At 42.8% G+C, this 25886-nt stretch overlaps 1 protein-coding gene across 2 annotated transcripts in view; it reads left to right on the forward strand.

Moving 5' to 3' along the window:
• Nucleotides 1-16047, forward strand: part of GPNMB (glycoprotein nmb) — a 29112-nt gene extending 13065 nt beyond the window's left edge. The window contains exons 5-11 of one of the 2 annotated variants that reach the window (XM_021935957.2): nt 710-868; nt 1184-1504; nt 7253-7351; nt 8622-8724; nt 10657-10865; nt 14503-14596; nt 14997-16047. In XM_021935957.2, coding sequence (XP_021791649.2) covers nt 710-868; nt 1184-1504; nt 7253-7351; nt 8622-8724; nt 10657-10865; nt 14503-14596; nt 14997-15033 — 1022 coding nt within the window. In that variant the 3' untranslated portion in view covers nt 15034-16047. The remainder of the gene's footprint in view (nt 1-709; nt 869-1183; nt 1505-7252; nt 7352-8621; nt 8725-10656; nt 10866-14502; nt 14597-14996) is intronic. The other variant, XM_021935956.2, reaches the window with a different exon arrangement.
• The last annotated feature ends 9839 nt before the right edge of the window (nt 16048-25886 follow it).

Consider the following 25886-nt stretch of genomic DNA (forward strand, 5'->3'; position numbering starts at 1 on the left):
CCTCCGGGTTCAAGCCATTCGGCTGCCTCAGCCTCCCGAGTAGCTCGGATTATAGGCTCGTACCACCACAGCCGGCTAATTTTTTTTGTATTTTAGTAGAGACAGGGTTTCACCATGTTGGCCAGGATGGGCTCCATCTCCTGACCTCAGGTGATCTGCCTGCCTCGGCCTCCCAAAGTGCTGAGATTACAGGCATGAGCCACCGCGCCCAGCTACTTGCTGTATTTTTATATACAAATACTATTAGGAGATGGAGGATTCCAGTCCCCTTTTAAAAATCTGCTTAATAATATAGCGGAAATAGTAACAAAAATAAAGTAGGTTATTGGATAAATAATTTTTTAACTCTTCTGGACACCTCATCATTATATTAAATGTATTTTCTGTGGGGAAAACATGTATTTCAAGTGCCAAATACTTAACATGAAAAGCATTTATTTGTAAACTAAGGGCTAACTGTATTATGCCACTAAACAGCTTTTTTTATTTTAACCAACTATATACAATTACATGTGTATAACTGTGGGTTTGTTTCGTAACATTTTACATTAAAATGATCACCATCTCCCTTTCTGAAGCAGACCATAGGCCTATCCTATTTTCCCTCCTCAGAGCAATCTATAAATGGTGGTAGCTAGTCTTTAAGGAACAGCTTCCTATAATGATGATTTAATGCAGCCAATAGCTAAAAATTTCCGTCCTCCCAAAGGTCAGTATTTCCAGAAATTGGGACGATGTTCAGTGAGAGTTTCTGTGAACACAGCCAATGTGACACTTGGGCCTCAACTCATGGAAGTGACTGTCTATAGAAGACATGGACGGGCATATGTTCCCATCGCACAAGTGAAAGATGTGTACGTGGTAACAGGTGAGTGGTGTGAACTCTGAGGATAAGGCACTTCATTCTGTTGACGTCAATGGGTTCAAAAAGAGTTAAGGCCAAGTGTTCGGGGTTAGGTTACGATTCATCTGGGCCCCTACCTAAGCTTGTATATTTAATTAGTTGTAGTTCATCTGTTTTCCAGAATAGCTTAGGAAACCCCAGAAAACTTGCATGTGAAAAGGAAAATAATGCTAGATTATCCCTCATTTTAATATTTTAACCTAAAAGCATCGTCGAAGTCCTCCACTTACAATCAAGCAGTCATGCATTCTTTCTTTCTTTGGGGGATGTATATTTTAGATCAGATTCCTGTATTTGTGACTATGTCCCAGAAGAATGATCGAAATTCATCCGATGAAACCTTCCTCAAAGATCTCCCCATTACGTTTGATGTCCTGATTCATGATCCTAGCCACTTCCTCAATTATTCTACCATTAACTACAAGTGGAGCTTCGGGGATAATACTGGCCTGTTTGTTTCCATCAATCATACTGTGAATCACACGTATGTGCTCAATGGAACCTTCAGCCTTAACCTCACTGTGAAAGCTGCAGCACCAGGACCTTGTCCGCCACCACCACCACCACCACCCAGACCTCCAAAACCCACCCCTTCTTTAGGTAAGGTTTCGCAGTGATCTTTGAGGGGGGCTCCTTACTGGCTAACAAAATATTCACGTAGGTCATATTATTAAATCCCTCCTTAAGGGGATATTGTAAGGACTCTGCGGTGATTCCATTTTGTACCTGTTGATTTTTTAAAGCAAATTTATCACCATTTTACACCTATAGAACACAGAAGAAGGGAGAATGTATTTAAAGTCACTTTGCAAATAGAATTCAGTGACTTGTAGAAAGCTCTTTGACCTTCCTCATTTGCACTCGCCCCTGCTATGTGTACACACTCTGCCCTCTTCTAACCTGTCATATTTTTGTTTATCTGCCATTTTTTATGGCTATGAGAAGGCACACTGGCACCTTATAAATGATCAGGCCATTTCTATGTTCCTTCCTCTCGCCTGCTAATTTCTTTCCCTACCCTGCCCACACCCACCTAGTGTCCATGAAGATACAGCTGTACTTGAAAGCAATTTCCAAATGGTCCAAGAAAGAATGCAGCTTGAGAGTACTTCTGGGTTAGCCAGCTGCAGTGACTCCTGACATTAAAATTGTGCTGCATCGTATGTTTATTGCGGCACTATTCACAATAGCAAAGACTTGGAATGAACCCAAATGTCCATCAATGATAGACTGGATTAAGAAAATGTGGCACATATACACCATGGAATACTATGCAGCCACAAAAAAGGATGAGTTCATGTCCTTTGTAGGGACGTGGATGAAACTGGAAACCATCATTCTGAGCAAACTGTCACAAGGACAGAAAACCAAACTCCACATGTTCTCACTCACAGGGGGGAATTGAACAATGAGAACACTTGGACACAGGGCAGGGAACATCACACACCAGGGCCTGTGGGGGTTGAGGGGAGGGGGGCAGGATGGCACTAAGAGATATACCTAATGTAAATGACAAGTTAATGGGTGCAGCACACCAACATGGCACATGTATACATATGTAACAAACCTGCACGTTATGCACATATACCCTAGAGCTTAAAGTATATTAAAAAAAGATTAAAATAAATAAATAAAAATAAAATTGTGCTGCATATAAGACATTAGTAATTCAATACCACCCTGTATTAAAAGTCTGGGGACATTCAAGAAGTCCTCAAGAGTCCACTTTGGGTAGCACTGGCTTCTATCTGATTCCCCACGCTACCCCATGCCATCACCACCCTTTCCCTACTGGGCCAGTTGCACTCAGCACCCCAGGATCCCGGGGATAGCAATAGGCTGACATCCTCTCACTGGTCGCAAGAGGGCGCCATGGACCAAGCCCACGACGGTCCATCATGACATCTGGGGCTTCTTGTTTTTACAAAATCCTGTTTGTTATATATTATAAAGTTTTACAATAAGATGTTAGTAATAAAATGAGAGCTTGTTAAATCAAGCATATCTAAGTCAAGACAACACAAGTTATCACTGATTTTGATTATCTCAAAAATGTTTTAAATTACGAAATTCATGCATGTTCCTTAGTAAAAAGTAAAACAATATAAATGTCTAGAGTAAAAAGCAAAAATCCCCACTCATACTCTCCTCCCAAGAGTTAAACCCTGTTAATAATTGGGAGGATTTCTTTCCAGATCTTTGTCTATGCATTTATAAACATATACCATATATACACATAAGGTTTGTTGTTTTGCTTGTGTAAACGGGTTCATTTACACAAGAGGGCTATTCATATTGTTTTACAATTTGCTTTTTTTCTAATTTAACAAACATTATAGACATCTTTTCATTGTTAATACATGTAAATCTATCTCACTTTATCCAGTGACTGCATGGTGTTCCATAGAATGTATCTACTATCATCTCACCATTCTCTCTTTTTTTTTTTTTTTTTTTTGAGAAAGGGTCTTGCTCTAACACCCAGGCTAGAGTGCAGTGGCACAATCTCAGCTTACTGCAACCTCCGCCTCCCGGACTCAAGTAATCCTCCTGCCTCAGCCTCCCGAGTGGCTGGGACTACAGGCATGCACAACCATGGCCAGCTAATTTTTTTGTTTTTTAGTAGAGATGGGTTTTGCCATGTTGCTCAGGCTGGTGTCCAATTCCTGAGCACAGGTAATCCACCCACCCCAGCCTTCCAAACTGGTGGGATTATAGGCGTGAGGCACCGTGCCCAGCCCACCATTCTTTTATTGATGGATGATTAGATTATTCCTAATTCCAACTACAACTATAACTGTATTGAACAACTTTAAACATATAGCTTCATTCTAGTAATCCTTTAGAAGAAGCAATTTCTTTATCTACAAGTATTAATGATCTTCTTTATAAAAAAGAGAACCAGGTATAAAATTCAAAATAAATTACAGATGCCTTTAATATTTAAGTTCCAGAATGGTAAAAGACTTAATGTTAGGTTGTTTAATGGTAGTCTACTTTGAATTTCATTTTTATTAAACTAGCTTGTTTTTCTTATAAACTATTTATATCATAGCATGTGTTAAAAATATATTTGAAGCCAATGAAAAGTTATTTAAAATTTCTGTTATAATTTATCCCTAGGTGAGACCATAAGATATAAACTAGCGGGCTAGGCGCAGTGGCTCACATCTGTAATCCCAGCACTTCGGGAGGCCGAGGCAGGTGGATCACCTGAGGTTAGGAGTTCAAGACCAGCCTGGTCAACATGGTGAAACCCCGTCTCCACTGAAAATATAAAAATTAGCTGAGCATGGTGGAGAGTGTTTGTAATCCCAGCTACTTGGGAGGCTGAGGCAGAAGAATTGCTTGAACCTAGGAGGTGGAGGTTGCAGTGAATCGAGATCGCACCACTGCACTCCAGCCTGGGCGACAAGAGAGAAACTGTGTCTCAAAAAAAATAAAATAAAATAGAGTAAACTAGTAACCCCTACAAGTTAGTTAAGTTTTATTGCAAAGGAAAGCTGCCTGGCTTTATCTAAAGATGTTAGATCAATCATAATCAACCCCAAAATGCCTTAAACCAGCATCTCTCTTAGGGAGAGCGAGAAGGGACGTTTCTAAAAGGGGTCTCTTCCAGGTAGCATTTCCAGCTCTACGGGCCATGTTAAAGGGCTTGGATGACTATTATATTATTGTTTGGCCAAAAAAATATGTTCTCTCTGCTTTGGTAAGTGGCTTCATAATAATGCACAGCCAAAAATAGAAATGAAATGCAAATGCAGGAGTGAGGCAGAAGCAAGTCGAAGAGGTGACTCAGGTAGATGGGTTTAAATCCGAAGGCAGATGTGTGTGTGCTATTTTTAAGTCACAGAATTCTCTTCCCTTAGCTAACAGTGCTATTACTCGTTTTTCAGACTTGTGAACAAATCTGAAAAAATAAAAAAACCTTTTGTAAGACCGATGCTAATTACTGTAACACTCTCTCTTTATATAAAATAATATTATATCATAGAGAACTTTCCCAGAGAATCAAGAGCTCTCACACCATTCTCTGGGCAACAGGGACATAAATACTGAATTAAGGATGAAGCTGACCTTCTTTCTCATCTGTGTTTTAAGGTGTGCGTTTCTCTCCATTAGCCCTTGAATCATACCTTGACTTTATAGACACAATGTTTGCAAAGCTCCATGTGCTTTTTTATTTTTTTTGAGACGGAGTCTTGCTCTGTTGCCCAGGCTGGAGTGCAGTGGTGCAATCTCGGCTCACTGCAACCTCTGCCTTCTGGGTTCAAGCAATTCTCCTGCTTCAGCCTCCCCAGCAGGCAGGACTACAGGCATGCGAACCACCATGCCCAACTAATATTTCTTTATTTTTAATGGAGACTAGGTTCCACCATGTTGCCCAGGTTGGTCTCAAACTCCTGACCTCAAGAGATCCGCCTACCTCAGCCCCCCAAAGTGCTGGGATTACAGGTGTGAGCCACCATGCCCGGCCTCTGTATGCATTTTAAAAGCATTCTATCTAAGGTAGAATCATTGACTTTTATTATTTGGTCATTTTTTAAGAAAATAAGTTTTATTTCATTTTTAGCACTAGAGTATATGCAGAGCAAGAGAAGTTTCATTTTAAAATATGGCAGGGTCATGATTCCGTGCTCTAACTTGACAACTAAATTCTGCCTGTCAAGAACTTCAAAATAAGAAATTGTATGGTTTTCTGGAGAAGAGCTACTGAACTCGAATGCCCTGTACAAACAATCCTATTGCTATAGAGTAGATCATTTGAATCTCAGGACAGACAGAATGACTGTTTTGTCATTTCCAGAGGACCAATGTGAAACTCAAGGGACATTCCCAAGAGGCTGCCACAGCCCTTCCTGCTGGTAAACCACTGCATTCAGTCTAACAGTGTCCAGGCCTTTCTGGGCTTTACCTGAGCAGCATTTCTCAAAGTGTGTGCCATGGAGCATTCATTTCTGGACCTGTTCTGAGAACTGCTCTGAGAAACCTGCTCTGGGCACAGGAAAATCACAGGGATGTTTACCCGCTGACGGTTCTGAGATGCCCTGGAGAAATCTCCCAGCTGGCTTCACTCACATGTCACTCAGTTAGAAATGCAGCTCTTATGAGGCGTTGACGTCCTTCCCCAAGACTGAGTCCGCTTCACATATCTTTTGAAATTAAGAAGAAGATTGTATTTTCAGTATCGTTATTTTCTTTCTAGACTTTCTTTTTTTTTTTTTGAGATGGAGTCTCACTCTGTTGCCCAGGCTGGAGTTCAGTGGCGTAATCTTGGCTCACTGCAAGTTCCGCCTCCCGGGTTCACGCCATTCTGCCTCAGCCTCCCTAGAGTAGCTGGGACTACAGGCGCCCGCCACCGTGCCCACCACCGTGCCCAACACCATGCCCGGCTAATTTTTTTGTATTTTTAGTAGAGACGGGGTTTCACCGCGTTAGCCAGGATGGTCTCAATCTCCTGACCTTGTGGTCCGCCCACTTCAGCCTCCCAAAGTGCTGAGATTACAGGCGTGAGCCACCACACCTGGCCTCTTTCTAGACTTTTTATCTTGCTGAAGGAGCAGCGAGGTCTTAATTAGAGCCTGTTAAATTGTAATTAATAGGGCATTAGATTCTTTGCTCTAATTATATTCAAGGCTTATTTTTCAAAAATGTCTTATATTCCCTCCTTTCCTTCCTCACATCTCTGCTCATCACAGTAAGACTTTTAGAATTTAGCTTTGGAGCTGTGAGACATCCAAACAGGGAAAGAATGATCTTTTCCCATATTACTGGAAGAAAGAAACTGTGATTTATTAAGTACTCCCTCTGCAGCAGTGATGAGCAGCAGGTTTTATATACTTTATGTCATTTAAGTTTCATAGTTCAGCCCCCAGAGGACAGCAAGTATTGTTCTTATTTTACAGATGAGCGAATAGAGACAAAAACAGATTAAATGATGTGCCTGTGGTCTCAAACAGCTAAAAACAAGGGAAACTGGAATTTGAGCCCAGAATACCTGCTTCCAAAATTAAAATATAACTTCATCTATTATGGCCAGGTTTATTTCTTCATGACCATTGTATCACACATTTTAATACAGTTTCAACCTTTTATTTGCTTCTTGTGTTCACACAAAATGTGAGATTATGCTTCCTTACATAATTTAGCAATTATAATACCTTATAGCTCTCACATCTGTGTAAATTATGACACATTTAGTTGAAATTTCTATAGCAATTTCATAGTATAGCATTCTTGATATTTTTCTAAAAAGCAAATGGCAAATGTTTCGATTTTTTATTATATCATGTGTATCTTTTACATTCGTAGCAACTACTCTAAAATCTTGTTATTCAAACACCCCAGGACCTGCTGGTGACAACCCCCTGGAGCTGAGTGAGATTCCTGATGAAAACTGCCAGATTAACAGATATGGTCACTTTCAGGCCACCGTCACAATTGTAGGTAAGGCTGAAGATGAAGACCGGTGAGGAGGGATGCTAGACTCCACCTAGGGTCACCCGCTCTCTTTGCTAACTCTGAAGGGGTGGAGGTAGGTGGTAAGGGCACCCCTCTGCTTGTCTAAGATGACACCACACATGCAAGAGCAAAGACCCTACTCATTTCTAGATTCCCACCTGCCTCCCTGGCCTTCCTTCCACATCCTGGTGGAAACAAGCCTACAGTGAAGGCCACATGCTAATGAGCCTGCCCTGGGCCTGTATTCCACCTCTGCAGCCCAGCCATCTGAATGGGGTATGTAGGGTAAAGGAAGGCTAGCATCGAGTTCCCACAACTTCCCCTGTCTTCCCCTAGTTAATTTTCACAAAGTCACATTTGTATGTGAAAAGGGGAAAGAGCAGGCCACCACACATGACTGTGCATTTGGGCATAGCCCTAAGGCATACAACAGAGAAGACCGAGGGGAACTGAAGCCCAACCTATGCTCACCGATTCTGGGAGTGAAGATGGAGGTGGAAGCCCAAGCAGTATCCCTTGAGTCCAAGCCACTTGAGAAGCTGGCCAAGGCCTGAGCCTGGGGCTGCATCTACCCAGGATTACCTTTTCCTGAAACACCTTCCAAGATGGAGTGCTACTTTCTGATGCACACACAGGCTCTAGAAACAAAAATCTAGGTTGGACTGAAAAACAGTTCAGTTTGACTTTGAAAATGCTGCATGGATATGTATCCTAAGCTACGGGGGTAGATTGCCAGATCTGATATGTTTCTCTATGGCAAGAAGGCTGTCTTCTTTTTTTAATTTTTTTCACTTTCTGATGTATTAAGAGCTGTACCTTAGTCCATTCAGGCTTCTATAACAGAATTCCATAGACTGGGTGGCTTACAAACCAACAGCAGGAATTTATTTCTCGTAGTCCTAGAGGCTGGGAAGTCCGAGTTCAAGGTCCAGCACATTCGATGTCTGGTGAGGGCCCACTTCCTGGTTCATAGATGGCAGATGGCAGTCTTCTTGCTGTGTCCTCATGTAGTGGAAGAGGCAAAAGGGCTCTCTGGGGTCACTTTCATAAGGGTATTAATCCCACACATGAAGGCTTCACCCTCATGACCTAACCACCTCCCAAAGGCCCCAGCTCCTAATGCTGTCACCTTGGGGGTTTCAACATATGAATTTCTGGGGGACACAAACATTCAATCTATACCAGAATGATTGTTTGGCTTTGTCTGGTTTCTGTTGTATTTTGATGTGTTTTTCTCTGGGGGTTATTTTGTTAGAGGGAATCTTAGAGGTTAACATCATCCAGACGACAGACGTCCTGATGCTGCTGCCAGGGCCTGACAGCTCCCTAATAGACTTTGTTGTGACCTGCCAAGGGAGGTGAGTATATTATCTCTGACAGAGGCATGGGTCAAGTGAGGACCTCAAGTCTGAACAAAGGCATTGACCACCAGTTACCTCTTTTAAGTTGATTTGAATTCCTATTTACTGGTAACCTTAGACAGGAAGGGCCCTAGGAGGTGCTATCAAGCACACACGTGTTTTGCTACAGTTGAGCAATTGAGAAACCTTTAATAATTAAGCTGAATAATAATTATGATAACTGTTTGAACACTTAACTGAATTCTTAACACCTTATGCCTGTTCTCATATTGAATCCTCACAACAATCCTATGAGCCTCCCCATTTTACAGATGAGGCAACTGAGGCCCCCAGTGGTCACAAAACTTGCCTACCAATGGAATGCTGGTAGCCAACAGAGTGCAGCTCACAGGAGAGCTCTTAAGCTTCCAGGAAGCTGCCTATGCTAACATTAATAGCAACGCCTGATAATCCTCTCTTTAGAATTTACAAAGCTCTTTCCAACGCATTATATAATTTGGTTTCCTATGATTTGGTCATGACTATATGTAATAAAGTAAATATAAATGAACGAATATATAAATGCTATATTGACTAACTAAATATACATTAACAAATCATTTGCATATAATATATAAATTACTTGATTAAAATATATATGTGTGTAAATACATAAATTAATCAGGAGAATGAGGTGGTATGAAGATGTGGCCTTATTTGGTAGAAAAGAAGAGCTGAGAAGCTCTCCACCTTGGGGAGAGGACAGAATGAGGGTAAGGGTGGCAGAAAATAGAGTGAAAGCTGACCCAGGGAGTAAAGCTGCTGCGAGAGGCCCGGCTGGTGAGAAGAGGGACTGTCCCCATCCCAGACCCCGCCCCATGAGCCCAGCATCAGAGCCTGGTCTCTCCATCCAAGAAGGCTGCCATGAGATAGTGGTCAGGACAGCAATGGCAGGTAGCCTACCTTTTCTGTTCAAGTCCCAGCTCCACCCCTGGCTGCTTGTATGACCTGGACTCGTTAATCTCTCTCCCTGAGATGGTCTGTCATCTGTTAAACTGGGGTAATGTTACTTTCTTCAAAAAGCTATTGAGAGAGGCCGGGCGCGGTGGCTCACGCCTGTAATTTCAGCACTTTGGGAGGCCGAGGTGGTGGATCACCTGAGGTCAGGAGTTCGAGACCAGTCTGGCCAACATGGTGAAACTCCGTCTCTACTAAAAATACAAAAATTAGCCAGGAGTGGTGGTAGGTGCCTGTAACCCCAGCTACTCGGCAGGCTGAAGCAGGAGAATCTCTTGAACCCGGGAGACGGAGGTTGCAGTGAGCTGAGATCATGCCATTGCACTCCAGCCTGGGCAACAAGAGCAAAACTCTGTCTCAAAAAAAAAAAAAAAAAGCTATTGAGAGGAATAAGCAAGATCATGTCATATATCTAAAACTCACTCAGAACAAAGGTCTCTGAGGAAAGATGAATAAATAAATAAAACTCAGTGCCTAGCACATAATAAGTCCTGCAAAAACAACTGCTGCTGTTGCTGTTATACTTCCACAGGAACCTAGGCAGGGCCAACTATGGCATTTAATAATATGTCTGCCTAACACCCAAGCTATCTGCATCTTCGAACATTCTAGGGATTTAGAAGGAATGTAAAAGGAGTGAGCTGGGCTTCACGTGGTTTCCATCAGCCCCTTCCCCTGGGGAGATCATTTTTTTTCTCCTCCACCCCAGGGCCTCATTTTCCTGAGGATGCAGAGAAAGGCATAGCTCAGCACACGGGCTTGCTTAAGAGCAAATCATAAGACTAACAGTTTGGCATCTTATAGTTTGAGTAACAATGAGGTGGAATTCAATTTCATAGAAATGTAATGACTTTCCCTTTGTAAAATGGATCTGACCTTCCTCTCTCCCCCTCTCTGTGCCCTGTGTGCCCTCGCCCACCTCCCCTGTCGCAGCATTCCCACGGAGGTCTGTACCATCATTTCCGACCCCACCTGCGAGATCACCCAGAACGCAGTCTGCAGCCCTGTGGATGTGGATGAGATGTGTCTACTGACTGTGAGACGAGCCTTCAATGGGTCTGGGACATACTGTGTGAACCTCACCTTGGGGGATGATACAAGCCTGGCTCTCACGAGCACCCTGATTTCTGTTCCTGACAGAGGTGAGGTCTGTTTTATGGCCATATGAGCATTTCCTACTGCAGGTAAAGTAGGTATCCCATACTGAAGCTATTTAGGTCTTTGTTGTCAATGTTTAATTTTATTTCAGTATAAAATTCATTGAACTCTTATTAATAAGGATCTGAGGACTGGCATTACAATCCAACAGCAAATCTACTTAGGGAAGTGATGAGACATCCGGTGAAATAGTGGTCAAAGAAAAGCCTTTTGATGAAGAAAAATCAGCTGTGATCATGGACCAGTAACAATGGGATATGATCACTGCACACTTGAATAGATTTGTATTTCAAGGAGAAAGTGTAAAGGCCAATATCAAAAAATAGCAATGTTCTCCAATGAAGCAACAACAAAGGAGAGGCTGATATCACATTTTCATGAAAATCCACCTGAGCAAAGATATGAAGCCTGGAAGAGAAATGAGACACAAGCTGTTCTCCTCAGTCCCTTCTAACTTACCATGCATCCTCTCTCTCCCTTCCCAAACTCCACTGAGCATTACAGGACACGGTAACAAACCAGCTTATTATTCCTCACATCTTCACCAGAAAAACTACTCTTTTCCCTCTGAATGCTTGGAAAGGTACAATGTTAACAAAGAAGACAAAGGAATTTCATTTAGAAATTTGCATTTACTGGTGGCATCCAGCTTCCCCCAACCTCCAAATTAGGGCTCTACCCTAATGGCCCTCACTAACTGTCACAGATAATCAACTTTGTTGTAAGATATTACTTGTGGCTTAGAAGAAGTGCTACGTGGTAGGATGAAAGGGAAAGATTAAGTTGTGTAGATATTGCAGCAGCAGTCCCCAACCTTTCTGACACCAGGGACCTGTTTTGTGGAAGACTGTTTTTCCGTGGAACGGGGATGGTGGGGGATGGCTTCGGGATGAAACTGTTCCACCTCAGATCATCAGGCATTAGTTAGAGTCTCATAAGGAGCACGCAACCTAGCTGTCTCACATGTGCAGTTCACGATAGGGTTTGCACTCCTATGAGAATATAATGCCGCCGCTGAGCTGACAGGAGGCAGAGCTTGGGCGGTAATGCTCAGTCGTTGGCTGCTCACCTCCTGCTGTGCGGCCCAGTTGCTAACAGGCTGAGGACCCGTACAGGTACTGGCCCGCGATCTGGGGGTGGGGGACCCCTGCATTAAAGCACTTACTTCACTCCTTAATTTGAGTATTGTCAGGTACAATCTAATAGCTCATTCACTTTGAACTTGAAGCCTATCTCATAAGGTAATATGTTCTTAAACATATATTTCCAGCCACAAAAACAAACAAACAAACAAAAACATATGTTTCTGGTCGGGCGCGGTGGCTCACGCCTGTAATCCCAGCACTTTGGGAGGCCAAGGTGGGCAGGTCACTTGAGGTCAGGAGTTCCAGACCAGCCTGGCCAACATAGTGAGACCCCATCTCTACTAAAAATACAAAAATTAGCCAGACATGGTGGCAGGCGCCTGTAGTCCCAGCTACTCAGGAGGCTGAGGTAGGAGAATCATTTGAACCCAGGAGGCAGAGGTTGCAGTGAGCTGAGATGAAGACACTGCACTCCAGCCTGGCCAACAGACTGAGACTCCATCTCAAACAAATAACCAAACACAACAAAAAAATGTAAAACAAAATTTCCTCATTAATAATATAAAAGGCAGTTTTAGGCCGGGCGCGGTGGCTCATGCCTGTAATCCCAGCACTTTGGGAGGCCGAGGCGGGCAGATCACAAGGTCAGGAGATCGAGACCACGGTGAAACCCTGTCTCTACTAAAAATACAAAAAAAATTAGCCGGGTGCGGTGGCGGGCGCCTGTAGTCTCAGCTACTTGGGAGGCTGAGGCAGGAGAATGGCGTAAACCCGGGAGGCGGAGCTTGCAGTGAGCCGAGATCATGCCACTGCACTCCAGCTTGGGGGACAGAGCGAGACTCCGTCAAAAAAATAAAAAATAAAAATAAAAAAAATAATGATAATATAAAAGGCAGTTTTAATCCCATTAAAAGAAGAGCTTTAATCCCATTAAAAGAAAATAATCATACGTCTAATTATTTGTGTGAGGGCTTGTTGTTGGTGATATCCAAGGTGCAGATTTAAAAGCAAAACCAACAGTGCAAGGGTGCCCTGCTTTCTGCCTGGGGGGCGGGGGGTGGATCAGGGCCTGGTTGGGGAGCCGGGGTGGGTGGGGACTGGAGAAGGGAACTGAAACCTCTGCATCCAAGTGGCCATGGACTTTAAAGTCACCATCAGAAGCTGCTGATGTTATTCCTCCAGTGTTGCCACAGCTCAAAGGTTGGTTAGAATTACCTTTCGAGTCTTAATTCATTCTATTAAGCTTCCTCTGCATTGGCAAACCACTGATCTCTTCTGTGAATTGGATGTTTAGACATTTGCTTTCCTTTAATTCTTCTTGTAGTGAGTGATAACTTTAGGTGGGACCTGAGTCATTTTCAAAAGCCAAATAAAGCAAGCTCAGAATGCCAGGCACATTCCTGTAGTCCCAGCTAGTCAGGAGGCTAGGGTGGGAGGATCCCTTGAGCCCAGAAGTCCAGCCTGGGCAGCACGGCAAAACCCTGTCTGAAAGAACGAGAGAGAGAGAGCGAGAGAGCGAGCGAGCGAAAGAGAAAATGAGAGCTCAGAAGGAAAGTTTTTAATTCAGTGGGGATTGTAGCTTAATAGCTTGGGTTTCAAAGGCAGAATTTCAGAAATAGATCATTCTTCAAAGGCAAACCTATAGACTTTTAGCTGAAGTGACTTTTATATATCGATTCAATGGATATTCATGAAGCACCTGTAATTCTTTCAACAAATATCCTTGAGCATCTACTCCATGCTCAGCACAGTTCTAGGCAGAAGATACAGTTCTGGACAGAGTAGAAACCAAGACAAAGAAGCCCCGGCTTCTGTGCGCAGTGACAGCTGTTACAAGGAAAACTTTAAAGGTGGTGATTTTTTTTTTTTTTTTTTAAAGCAGGGTCTTGCTCTGTCACCCAGGCTGGAGTGCAATAGGACAATCATGGCTCACTGCAGCCTTGATCTCCCGGGTTCAAGCAATCCTCCCACTTCTGCCTCCTGAGTAGCTGGCACCACAGGCATGCGCCACCATGCTAGGCTAATTTTTTAATTTTTTGTAGAGATGGGGTCTCACTATGTCGCCTCTGCCTCCCAAAGTGCTGGTATTACAGACATGAGCCGGGGGGAGGGCACTCCTGTAAGGGGGCATGGAGGTCTGAAAGAGCAAGGGGAGTATGGCCAACTTTCAGGATTTTTAGCACAGCTGGAAGGTAGGTGGTGAGAGAGGAAGCTGGAGGCACGACCGCCTGATCACGGGAGCCCTTCCCCATGGTGACGCTGCTGGATCAGCCAAGACCTGAGCAGGTGTCTCCAGGACGTGACATCTCTCCACAGGGCCCTTACCACAGTGTTCCAGACATGCTGACTCATTCTGTAAATAGAAGATAAGCTGACCCAAAGACTATGTATTATTTAATAGAAAAGATTACTGAAAGCCCAGAGGGAGCCATATATCTTCTGTGACAGCTCCCTTCCTCATTTATTTAATGGCATTATAAGCGTCATGTCCTCTAGGTAGAAGACATAACTAATATGCTCTTGCTTCTGTTTTAAGACCCAGCCTCCTCTTTAAGGATGACAAATACTGCCCTGATCTCCGTTGGCTGCTTGGCCATATTTGTCACTGTGATCTCCCTCTTGGTGTACAAGTAAGTTTTTGGTTCCTCTGCTTTATATCACTATAGTGTATGGTCAAAAGTGAATATATCCTGTGTAAATGCGCCATTTTCCCCTTTTTTGTTTTTAAACACTTTGTGTGGGCCAAACTGGCCTGTTAATCTTGCTGTGGTTTGTTTTTAATCCTAAAAATGCTACCAGATCTCAGTAACTTTACAAAATTATGTCAGCTTAATTTTAACATGATAATCTCAAATTATAGTGAGCAGGCACATTTCTTGCATGAAGAAGAGTAAGTAAATGTACTTTCATAAGATACCAGTGTCTTGCAAACATGTTAAGTGGAATGAATCCTTTTATACCTGGCATGAAAAAGATTGTAGAAAGTAATATATTTCAACTGAAGATCTTCTAAAAATAACTAACCAATAGATTGTTTTCAGAAAACACAAGAAATACAAACCAATAGAAAACAGTCCTGCGAATGTGGTCAGAAGCAAAGGTCTGAGTGGCTTTCTCAACCGTGCAAAAGCCGTGTTCTTCCCGGGAAACCAGGAAAAGGATCCGCTACTCAAAAACCAAGAATTTAAAGGAGTTTCTTAAATTTCGACCTTCTTTCTGAAGCTCACTTTTCAGTGCCATTGATGTGAGATGTGCCAGAGTGGCTATTAACCATTTTTTCCTAAAGATTATTGTAAAATAGATATTGTGGTTTGGGGAAGTTGAATTTTTTTATAGGTTAAATGTCATTTTAGAGTTGGGGAGAGGGATTATACTGCAGGCAGTTTCAGCCATATTGTGAAACTGATAAAAGCAACTTAGCAAGGCTTCCTTTCATTATTTTTTATGTTTCACTTATAAAGTCTTAGGTAACTAGTAGGATAGAAACACTGTGTCCCAAGAGTAAGGAGAGAAGCTACTATCGATTAGAGCCTAACCCAGGTTAACTGCAAGGAGAGGAGGGATACTTTCAGCTTTCCATGTAACTATATGCATAAAACCGATGTAGTCCAGTTTCTAAGATCATGTTCCAGGTTAACTGAATCCCATTTCAAAACACACCTAGGAGCTCCTGATGGAACAACAACAGGCCCAAACCTCTGGTATGATGTGCACACTGGTTAGACTCAGAAAAAATACTACTCTCATAGATGGGTGGGAGTATTTTGGTGACAACTTGCTTTGCTCGGCTGAGTTAAGGAATGATATTCATTTATTCCATGGACATTTAGTTAGTGCTTTTTATATACCAGGCATGATGCTGAGTGACACTCTTGTGTATATTTCCAAATTTTTGTACAGTCGGTGCACATATTTGAAATCATATATTATGACTTTCCAAAGGATGAGGTCCCAGGTTTTTCATGGCAACTTGATCAGTAAGGATTTCACCTCTGTTTGTAACTAAAACTATCTACTATCTGTTAGACATGACATTCTTTTTCTCTCCTTCCTGAAAAATAAAGTGTGGGAAGAGACAAGACTTTGGTATTGTAATTATTTTTCTGATTCATCATTTGCTTTTCAATTACACTTACAGTTGTTTCTTTTTTATAGATGAGGGTCTCCCTATATTGTCCAAGCTGGTCTCAGACTCCTGGCCTCAAGGGATCCTCCTGCCTCAGCATCCCAAAGCACTGGGATTACAGTAGTGAGCCACTGTACCCAGCCTCAATTTCATTTATAGTTTTTGACAAGTAAAAAGTTGTTTAACAATGTCTCATAGAACATTGATAATCTCATAAATATTTTTTACCTAAATACATGTATATATATAGGGCTGAGCACAGTGGCTCACGCTTTTAATCACACTTTGGGAGGCTGAGGCAGGCAGATTGCTTAAGCTCAGCAGTTTGAGACCAGCCTAGGCAACATAATGAAACCCCGTCCCTACAAAAATTATTAAAATTAGCAGGGCCTGATGGTACATGCTTGTAGTCCCAGCTGCTCAGGAGGTTGAGGTGGAAGGATCACTTGAGGAGGTCAAGGCTGCAGTGAGCCAGGATGGTGCCACTGCACTCCAGCCTAGGAAGCAGAGTCAGATTCCATCTCAAAAAAAAAAAGATATATATATATATGTGTGTGTGTGTGTATATATATATCTTTCACATATCTATATATATATATACACAATCACATCATATGTGAAACTTCAAATAAAAGTTTAATGTGTAAATGTATGTAATCAGATCAATCTAAAATAAGAGATTTTCTATAAGCAATTGTCCTGGACTCTTTGAGTAATCAGTATCATATTAAAAATAAAGGCAGGGGGTGGAATTCTAGGTCACAGTTTAGTAAACTTTTTCCATAAAGGGCTGGGTACTAAATCTCTTAGGCTTTATGGGCCGTACAGTCTCAGTCACAACTACTCAACTCTCTCATTGTAGCGTGAAAACAACCGTAGACATTACGTAAATAAAAGAGCCTGGCTGTGTTCCAGCAAAAATGTATTTACAAAAACAGGTGGTGGGCCAGATTTGGCCCATGGGACATAGTTTGCCTGTTTTACACTAACAGAGACAAAATAGACATAGCAACCAAATGCAATTTGAGAATCTACATTGGATCCTAGCTTGAGGAAAAAACAGCCATGAAAGATACTCGTGGGACAACTGGGGAAACTTGAGTACACACTGGATACCAGATGATATTATAGAATTGTTAATTTTCTTAAGGAATGGTAAAGGTATTGTGGGGATTAACATTTAGTCTAGGTTCTTCATTTCCTGCATGACCTAGAGGCCAAAAAAATACAGCTATTTGTTCTAAAATCGCTTCCAAAGAGTGTAAAATTTGCAGAACAAGAATTGAGATTTCTCTCCATTTACATGATGACTATAGGGCCATGGTTCTCAACCAGGGGTGATTTTGCCCCCTAGAGGACATTTGGCAATGTTTGGAGACATTTGTGGCCTCCCGTGGTTAGAGGCCAGTAATGTTGCCCAACATCCTACAATCTACAAGACAACCACCACACAAAGAATTATCTGGCCCATGGAGAGTGCGGTGGATCCTGCCTGTAATCCCAGCACTTTGGGAGGCTGAGGAAGGTGGATCACCGCAGCTTAGAAGTTTGAGAACAGCCTCGTCAACACAGCAAAAACCCCGTCTCTACTAAAAATACAAAAATTAGCCAGGTGTGGTGGCGCGCGCCGGTAATCCCAGCTACTCAGGAGGCTAAGGCATGAGAATCACTTGAACACAGGAGGCAGAGGTTGCAGTGAGCTGAGATAGCACCACTGCATTCCAGCCTGGGAGACAGAAAGAGACTCCATCTCAAACAAACAAACAAACAAACAAACAAACAATTATCTGGCCCTGAATGTAGAACCACCCTGCTTTGGAGTGACTACCGAAGCTCTGGGCATGGACATGAAGACAGAAGACTTTATTTGAATCCAGTCCTGCCAGTGAAGTCTGAGTAACTCTGGGCAAGTTGTTTGCCCCTTCCTGAGCCTCTCCTTTCTCAGTCTCCTCATCTGTAAAGTGGGTATGTATGCCTCCTTGGCTACTTCACAGGGCTGCAGCACATCCATCTGCCCGAATGAGTGGGCATGGGAGCACCCTGTTTATGGCATTGTGGTATGTACTCCATGTGAGGCCTGAGGACGGAAGCAGTGTGCAGAGGCTGTATCATCTTTATAATGATCAGGAGGCCAAGACATAAGTACCTAAAGCAGAAAAGTAATTTCAAACTGCAGCAGAATCACCTGAAGTTTGGTTAACACACATATTGCTGGGCCCACACCCAGAGCTTTGAATTCACTTTTCTGGGCTGAGGCCCCTTAAGGCTTTCTAACAAGTTTCCAGATAATCCTGCTACTACTGGGTGGAAGGAACTAACTTTGAGAAATTCAGTCTTGAAATCCGTTCTTCCCTTCCCTTATCAACAGGGGGTAGCAGAGAGCAGCAAATAGACAGTCATTCGGCGAGGAAGCAGGTCAAAATCCTCATCAAACCTCCATCAGTTTCAATCTAACAAGTGGCAGAAGAGAGGGCTGAAATAGTGAATTATTTAGATTTATATTATCCCTATGACCCCAGCAACAAGTCATTTAACTTGTGCTGAATCACAATTTGTGAAACGGGGGAAACAACCTAAAAGATAGTGGGATGACTTGATTAATGTTTGTTGAGAGTTAGAACTTCCACAGAAAATTGAAATGTGTAGGTAATAAATTATTCTGGGAATTTCTTATTCTTGGGACTTTTTCTAAATGTCTGCATTTTAAACACTTCTGACTCATTTATAAACATTGGTTGCCCTCATTGAATTTTCAATTGTTTAATAGTTTAGAGGGCAATACGTTCAATGCATTCATTACATCCAGAATGTATAGCAACTTCAAACCCAAGTGACGGTGTAAGGGCAGATGAGAAGACTGTCATCCAGGGGTGATGGCGACCACATTCTGATGGGGCTTTTGGTGGGGGAAAATCCTTTAAGGTTTTTTTAAAGAATGGTTCCAAAGCTGTCGGAATAGTTACATTAAAAAATCAGAGTTCAGGGTTGGGCACGGTAGCTCATCACGCCTGTAATCCCAGCACTTTGGGAGGCTGAGGCGGGTGGATCACGAGGTCAGACTCCAGCCTGGGTGACAGAGCGAGACTCCGTCTCAAAAAAAAAAAAAAAAAAAAAATCGGAGTTCAGGCTGGGCGCCATGGCTCACGCTTGTAATCCCAGAACTTTAGGAGGCCAAGGCAGGTGGATCACCTGAGGTCAGGAGTTCGAGACCAGCCTGGCCAACATGGTGAAACTAGCCGAGTGTGGTGGCAGGTGCCTGTCACCCCAGCTACTCAGGAGGGGGAATCCTTGTTTTCCTCAGGTTTATTTTCACTTTTAACATTGCCATTGCCTAATTTTTGAAAATACAAAAACTAGCCGAGTGTGGTGGCAGGTGCCTGTCACCCCAGCTACTCGGGAGGCTAAAGCAGGAGAATCACTTGAACCCAGGAGGAGGTTGCAGTGAGCTTACAGTGCACCACTGCACTCCAGCCTGGGTAACAGAGTGAGGCCCTGTCTCAAAAAAAAAAAAAATCAGAGTTCATCTCCCAGGAATCACCCCTTGCAGACTGATTTCAATCATTCAACTATCATTTCCTGGGCACCAGTATGTCCCAGGCTCTGGTCTAGGAGAGGACTCAATAGTGACAAGAGAGACAAGGACTCTGTTCTCATGGAGCTTGGATTCCAGACTAATGTAACATGTCACTGCACAAGTGTCACTGCAGGGAGAGTGGTAAACTCTGACCCGGAGGCCCCCATCTTGGTCAACCCCACTGGCCTCAGCTTAATCCTCAGGGACAGTTCCTCTGCTGCTTAGAACTGAACAGCCATTCTATTGTCCTTGAAATTCTAGAATAAATTTTCTTTGGAGCTCTCCCATAGGCATTTTGGAATTTGGGTACCTTAATGGTATTTTAATATTTAACCAATTTTTATTCTATGTATAATTTTCTCACAAATGTCATGTCATCTCACTAATCAAAATGTTTCTCCAGTTTACAATGTAATTGCCATTATTAATTGCATTGTACAGGTTTGTTGTTTTCTTTTATTTTGGTTTTGAGACAGGGTCTCACTCTGTCACCCAGGCTGGAGTACAGTGGTGCGATCTCAGCTCACTACAACTTCCGCCTCCTGGACTCAAGCGATTCTCCCACCTCAGCACCCCAGAGTAGCTAGGACTACAGCTGTGCACCACCACACCAGGCTAATTTTTGTATTTTTAGTAGAGACGGGATTTTGCCATGTTGACCAGGCTGGTCTCGAACTCCTGAGCTTAAGTGATCCACCTGCCTCAGCATCCCAGAGTGCTGGGATTACAGGGATGAGCCACCATGCCTGACCCATTGTACAGGTTTTAATGATGCAAATTAAGTATCAAGATTTGGGCTTATTGAGTCCTTAATTTTAAAATGTTTATTTTTTATTTTTTGATGCAGAGTTTTGGTCTTGTCACCCAGGCTGGAGTGCAATGGCACAATCTCGGCTCACTGCAACCTCCGCCTCCTGGGTTCAAGTGATTCTCCTGCCTCAGCCTCCTGACTAGCTGGGATTACAGATGCCTGCCACTACAACCAGCTAATTTTTGTATTTTTAGCAGAGACGGGGTTCCACCATGTTGGCAAGGCTGGTCTCGAACTCCTGACCTCAAGTGATCCACCCACCTCGGCCTCCCAAAATGTTGGGATTACAGGCACAAGCCACCACGCCCAGCTAAAATGTTTATTAAAATAAATTCCTTTAGAGCAAATAAAAAAGAGCCACTGATAAGAATGTGGCAGAAGGATTTTGTGGCTGTGGATATGGTTTTGAAATTTGATTTTTGGAAGTGAGTGGAGGAAGATAACTAGGACTTACGTTGAGAGACCTGAGCCGCAGCAAGATGTCTTAGCTGGGTTACCTGAAGCCAGTCATTCTCCCTTTTCTCCACTGCAGCCTCCTCATCTGCAAATTGGAGGCAAGGAGGCGGAGAGGGAAATTAAACTGGATGAACTCTAAAGTCTCTCCAGGTTCTAATGGAAAGGATAATATTACCCAGTTTCCTTATAGAGATGTCAGGAGGATTATATTCTAAACGAGGGGTTGGGAAATTGCAGTCTACTGGCCAAAGCCAGCCCTTTGCCTATTTTTGTATGGCATATAAGCTAAATATAGTTTTCACTTTTTTAATGGTTTGGGGGAAAAAATCAAAAGAAGAATATTATTTTGTGACACATAAAAATGACATAAAATTCAAATTTTGGTGTCCCTAAATGAAGTTTTATTGGAACACAGCCACGTTCGTTCATTACATATTGTCAGCCACTGCTTTTGCATTGCAACAGCAGAGTTGAGTAGTGTGACAGAAACTGCATGGCCTGGAAGCCCTAAAAATGTTTCCTATCTGGCTCTTTACAGAATGAGTTTGCTCATCTGTGTTCTAAAGCATGCTGGACTCCACTCTGAACTGAATTGGGAAAATAAATATTTAGAGAACTTCAATTATGCGAGATGTAATTTTCTTTTTTAAAAAATTTCTTTAAAATTTTTTTTTAGGGGTTTCACCACATTGCCCAGGCTGGTCTTGAACTCCTGGGCTCAGGTGATCCACCCACATTGGCATCCCAAAGTGCTGGGATTACAGGTGTGAGCCACTGCACCAGGCCAATTTTCATAATAGAGCGCTTTGATCTCCTACCCTCAATTTCATGTCACATTCATTATTCTGAAGTGATGACAAATGTTGTATTATGTACCATAGTAAGCTAAGTGTACATTGCTAATGAATTGCCATAGAGGGATGTCATAAAAGACCTTTCTGAAGAAAAAAATTTCCAAGAATCCTCTCAAGAGCTTATACAAATAGGAGAATCATAACACAAGGAAGCAAGTGATGGAGAATTTCATACATCCCCAAAAGCACCAACCATAAAGAAAAAGATCGATATATCTGATTATGTCATCATTTAAAAGTATACAAAGGGCCAGGCGCTGTGGCTCACACCTGTAATCCCAGCACTTTGGGAGGCCGAGGCGGGCGGATTGCCTGAGCTCAGGAGTTCAAGACCAGCCTGGCCAACAAGGTGAAACTCTGTCTCTACTAAAATACCAAAAATTAGCCAGGTGTGGTGGTGCACACCTGTAGTCCCAGCTACTCAGTAGGCTGAGGCAGGAGAATCACTTGAGCCTGGGAGGTGGAGGTTGAGTGAGCCGAGATCGTGCCATTGCACTCCAGCTTGGGCTACAGAGTGAGACTCCATCTTAAAAAAATAATAAATAAATAAAATGAAAGTATATGAAAAAGACCATACACACTTCTGTTTGAAGAAAAAAAACACAGAATTCTCATAGACTGCTGGTGGAAATGCAACATGGAATAACCACTTTGGAACCGTTCAGCAGTTTTTTATAAAGTTAAATATGCATATACCATAACTCTTAGGTATTTAACCAAGAGAAATAAGTTAGATGTTCATGCAATGACTTGTACCCAAATGTTCACAATAGTGTTATTTCTAATAGCCACAAACTAGAAACAATGTAAGTTTCCACCAACTGGAGAATTGATAAATTGTGGTATATCCATATACTGAAATTCAGTCATGCACTGCATAAGGACATTACATATATACAACAGTGGTCCCATAAGATTACAATGGAGCTGAAAAATTCCTATTGCCTAGTATTTACAATATTATGCTTTGTATCATTTATTTTAGAGTGTAGAGTGTATCATCTATTTTATAAGTAGAGTCCTTCTACTTATTAAAAATTTTAAAAAGTTAACTGTACACCAGCCTCAAGCAGGTCCTTCAGGAGGTATTTCAGCAGAAGGCATTGTTATTAAAGCAGATGACAGTCCCATGGGTGTTACTGCCACTGAAGACCACCCACTGGGACAAGATGTGGGAGTGGAAGACAGTGATGCTGATGATCCTGACCCTGTGTAGGACTGGGCTAATGTGTGTGTTTGTGCCTTCGTTTTTAATAAAAAGTTGATTAATGTCTCCTGGCATTGTGTTTTCTTTTTGTTTTTGAAATGGAGTCTCTGTCACCCAGGCTGGAGTGCAGTGGCATGATCTTAGCACTGCAACCTCCACTTCCCAGGTTCAAGTGATTCTCCTGCCTCAGCCTCCCAAGTAGCACGGGCTACCACACTCAGCTAATCTTTGTATTTTTAGTAGAGATGAGGTTTCACCATGTTGGCCAGGCTGATCTCAAACTCCTGACCTCAAGTGATCTGCCCACCACAGCCTCCCAAAGTGCTGGGATTATAAGCGTGAGCCACTGTGCCCAGCCACTTGATGTTGTTTAAAAAAAGCTTAAAAAGAAAAAATAAATAAAAATCATTAAATAGAAAAAAAGCTTATAGAATAAGAATAGAATTTTATAATATTGTAATATTATTTTTACAATACTTACAATATCATAATAATTTTATTATTTCAAAAGAGTCAAAAAGGGCCAGGTGTGGTAGCTTATGCCTATGATTCCCAGCACTTTGGGAGGCCAAGATTGTTTGAGCCCAGGAGTTTGAGACAAACCTGGGCAACATGGTGAGACCACATCTCTACAAAAAATACAAAAATTGGCCGGGCGCGGTGGCTCAAGCCTGTAATCACAGCACTTTGGGAGGCCGAGACGGGCGGATCACAAGGTCAGGAGATCGAGACCATCCTGGCTAACCCGGTGAAACCCTGTCTCTACTAAAAAATACAAAAAACTAGCCGGGAGAGGTGGCGGGCGCCTGTAGTCCCACCTACTCGGGAGGCTGAGGCAGGAGAATGGCGTAAACCCGGGAGGCGGAGCTTGTAGTGAGCCGAGATCCGGCCACTGCACTCCAGCCTGGGCGACAGAGCGAGACTCCGTCTCAAAAAAAAAAAAAACAAAAATTAGCCAGGTGTGGTGACACGTGTCTGTAGTCCCAGCTACTCAGGAGGCTGAGGTGGGAGGATCGATTGGGCCAAGGATGAAGAGGCTGCATTGAGCTGTGATCACACCACTGCACTCCAACCTGGACAACAGAGTGAGACTCTGTCTCAAAAAAAGAAAAAAAAAAAAAAACCTGTTAAGAACAGTTCTTTGGGAGGCCAAGGCAGGTGGATCATGAGGTCAGGATTTCAAGACCAGCCTGGCCAAGATGGTGAAACCCCATCTCTACTAAAAATACAAAAATGAGCCAGGTGTGGTGGCGGTCACCTATAATCCCAGCTACTCGGGAGGCTGAGGCAGAGAATTGCTTGAACTCGGGAGGCAGAGGTTGCAGTAAGCCGAGATGCACCACTGTTCTCCAGCCTGGGCAACAGAGTGAGACTCCATCTCAAAAAAAAAAGAACTGTTAGGGGGCCAGGCTCATGCCTGTAATCCCAGCTCCCAGCACTCTGGGAGGCCGAGGTGGGTGGATCACCTGAGGTCAGGAGTTCGAAACAAGCCTGATCAACATGGTGAAATCCCGTCTCTACTAAAAATACAAAAATCAGCTGGGTGCGGTTATGGACACCTGTAATCCCAGCTACTCAGGAGGCTGAGACAGGAGAATCACTTGAACCCAGGAGGTGGAGGTTTCGGTGAGCCTAGATCATGCCACTGCACTCCAGCCTGGGCAATAGAGCGAGACTCTGTCTCAAAGAAGAAAAAGAACTGTTAGGGAAGTGCAAACTACTATACAGTGAGACATCATTTCACACCCACCAGATTGCCAAAGATGAAAAAATATCTGACAAAATCAAGCGTTGAAAGAAAGTACAACTTTGCTGTCGGGATTTTAAATTGAAACAGTAGCTCTGGAAAACAATCTGGCATCATCTGGTGAAACTGAAGACATGCATGCCTAGGATCCAGCAATCTCACTCCTAGGTAGGTAATGCCCCAGAGAAACCCTTGCACATGTGTTCCAGGGGACACACATAAGACTCAGAGCAAATGTCCATCAACAGCAGAATGGATAAGTCAGTTGTGATATGCAACGGAATATGTTTTGTTTTGTTTTGTTTTGTTTTGTTGAGACAGAGTCTTGCTCTGTCACCCAGGCTAGAGTGCAGTGGCGCCATCTCAGCTCACTGCAACCTGCGCCTCCCGGGTTCAAGCGATTCTCCTGCCTCAGCCTCCCAAGTAGCTGGGATTACAGGCATGCACCACCACACCCAGCTAATTTTTGTATTTTTAGTAGAGATGGCGTTTTACCATGTTGGCCAGGCTGGTCTCAAACCCTGACCTCAAGTGATCTGCCTGCCTCAGCTCCCAAAGTGCTAGGATTACAGGCACCCGGCTGATACGCAATGGAATATGAAGCCATATTCTAGTGAAAATGAATGAGATGACAGCTATAAGCACCAAGAGAAAAGACACTCACTAACATAATGTAGACAGAAAAAAGCAAGTTGCAAGAGTGCATACAATATGATACCATTTATATAAAGTTTTCAAAAGCATGGAAAACTAAACAATATGGGGATATATACAAACATGTGTAATAAGCCCATGGATAAGAAGGCCAAAGAATTACTACGTAAAATTCAACACGGTGGTTGTCTCTGGAAAGGAGGAATGGAGTGGTGTTGGGGGCAGCACTGGGTGGGATGGGGAACTTCAACAGCATTATTGTGTTTCATTAAGTTGACTGGTAGTTCTTCTTTATGGTTATTCTTCTTTATACTTTACCTACATGCTATATGTATTCTTCAGTAGTTTTCCAATATTACTTTTTATGTGGAATAAAAAAACCTCTAAAAACTTTTAAAATAAAGACAACTCAACAACAACAACAAAGCTGGCAAAGGTTAGTGAACAGTTTACAAAAGAGGAAATCCAATGCCAATGAACATATGAAAAGA

The sequence above is a fragment of the Papio anubis genome, chromosome 4, assembly GCF_008728515.1.
Source record: "Papio anubis isolate 15944 chromosome 4, Panubis1.0, whole genome shotgun sequence".
Classification (NCBI taxonomy): domain Eukaryota; kingdom Metazoa; phylum Chordata; class Mammalia; order Primates; family Cercopithecidae; genus Papio; species Papio anubis.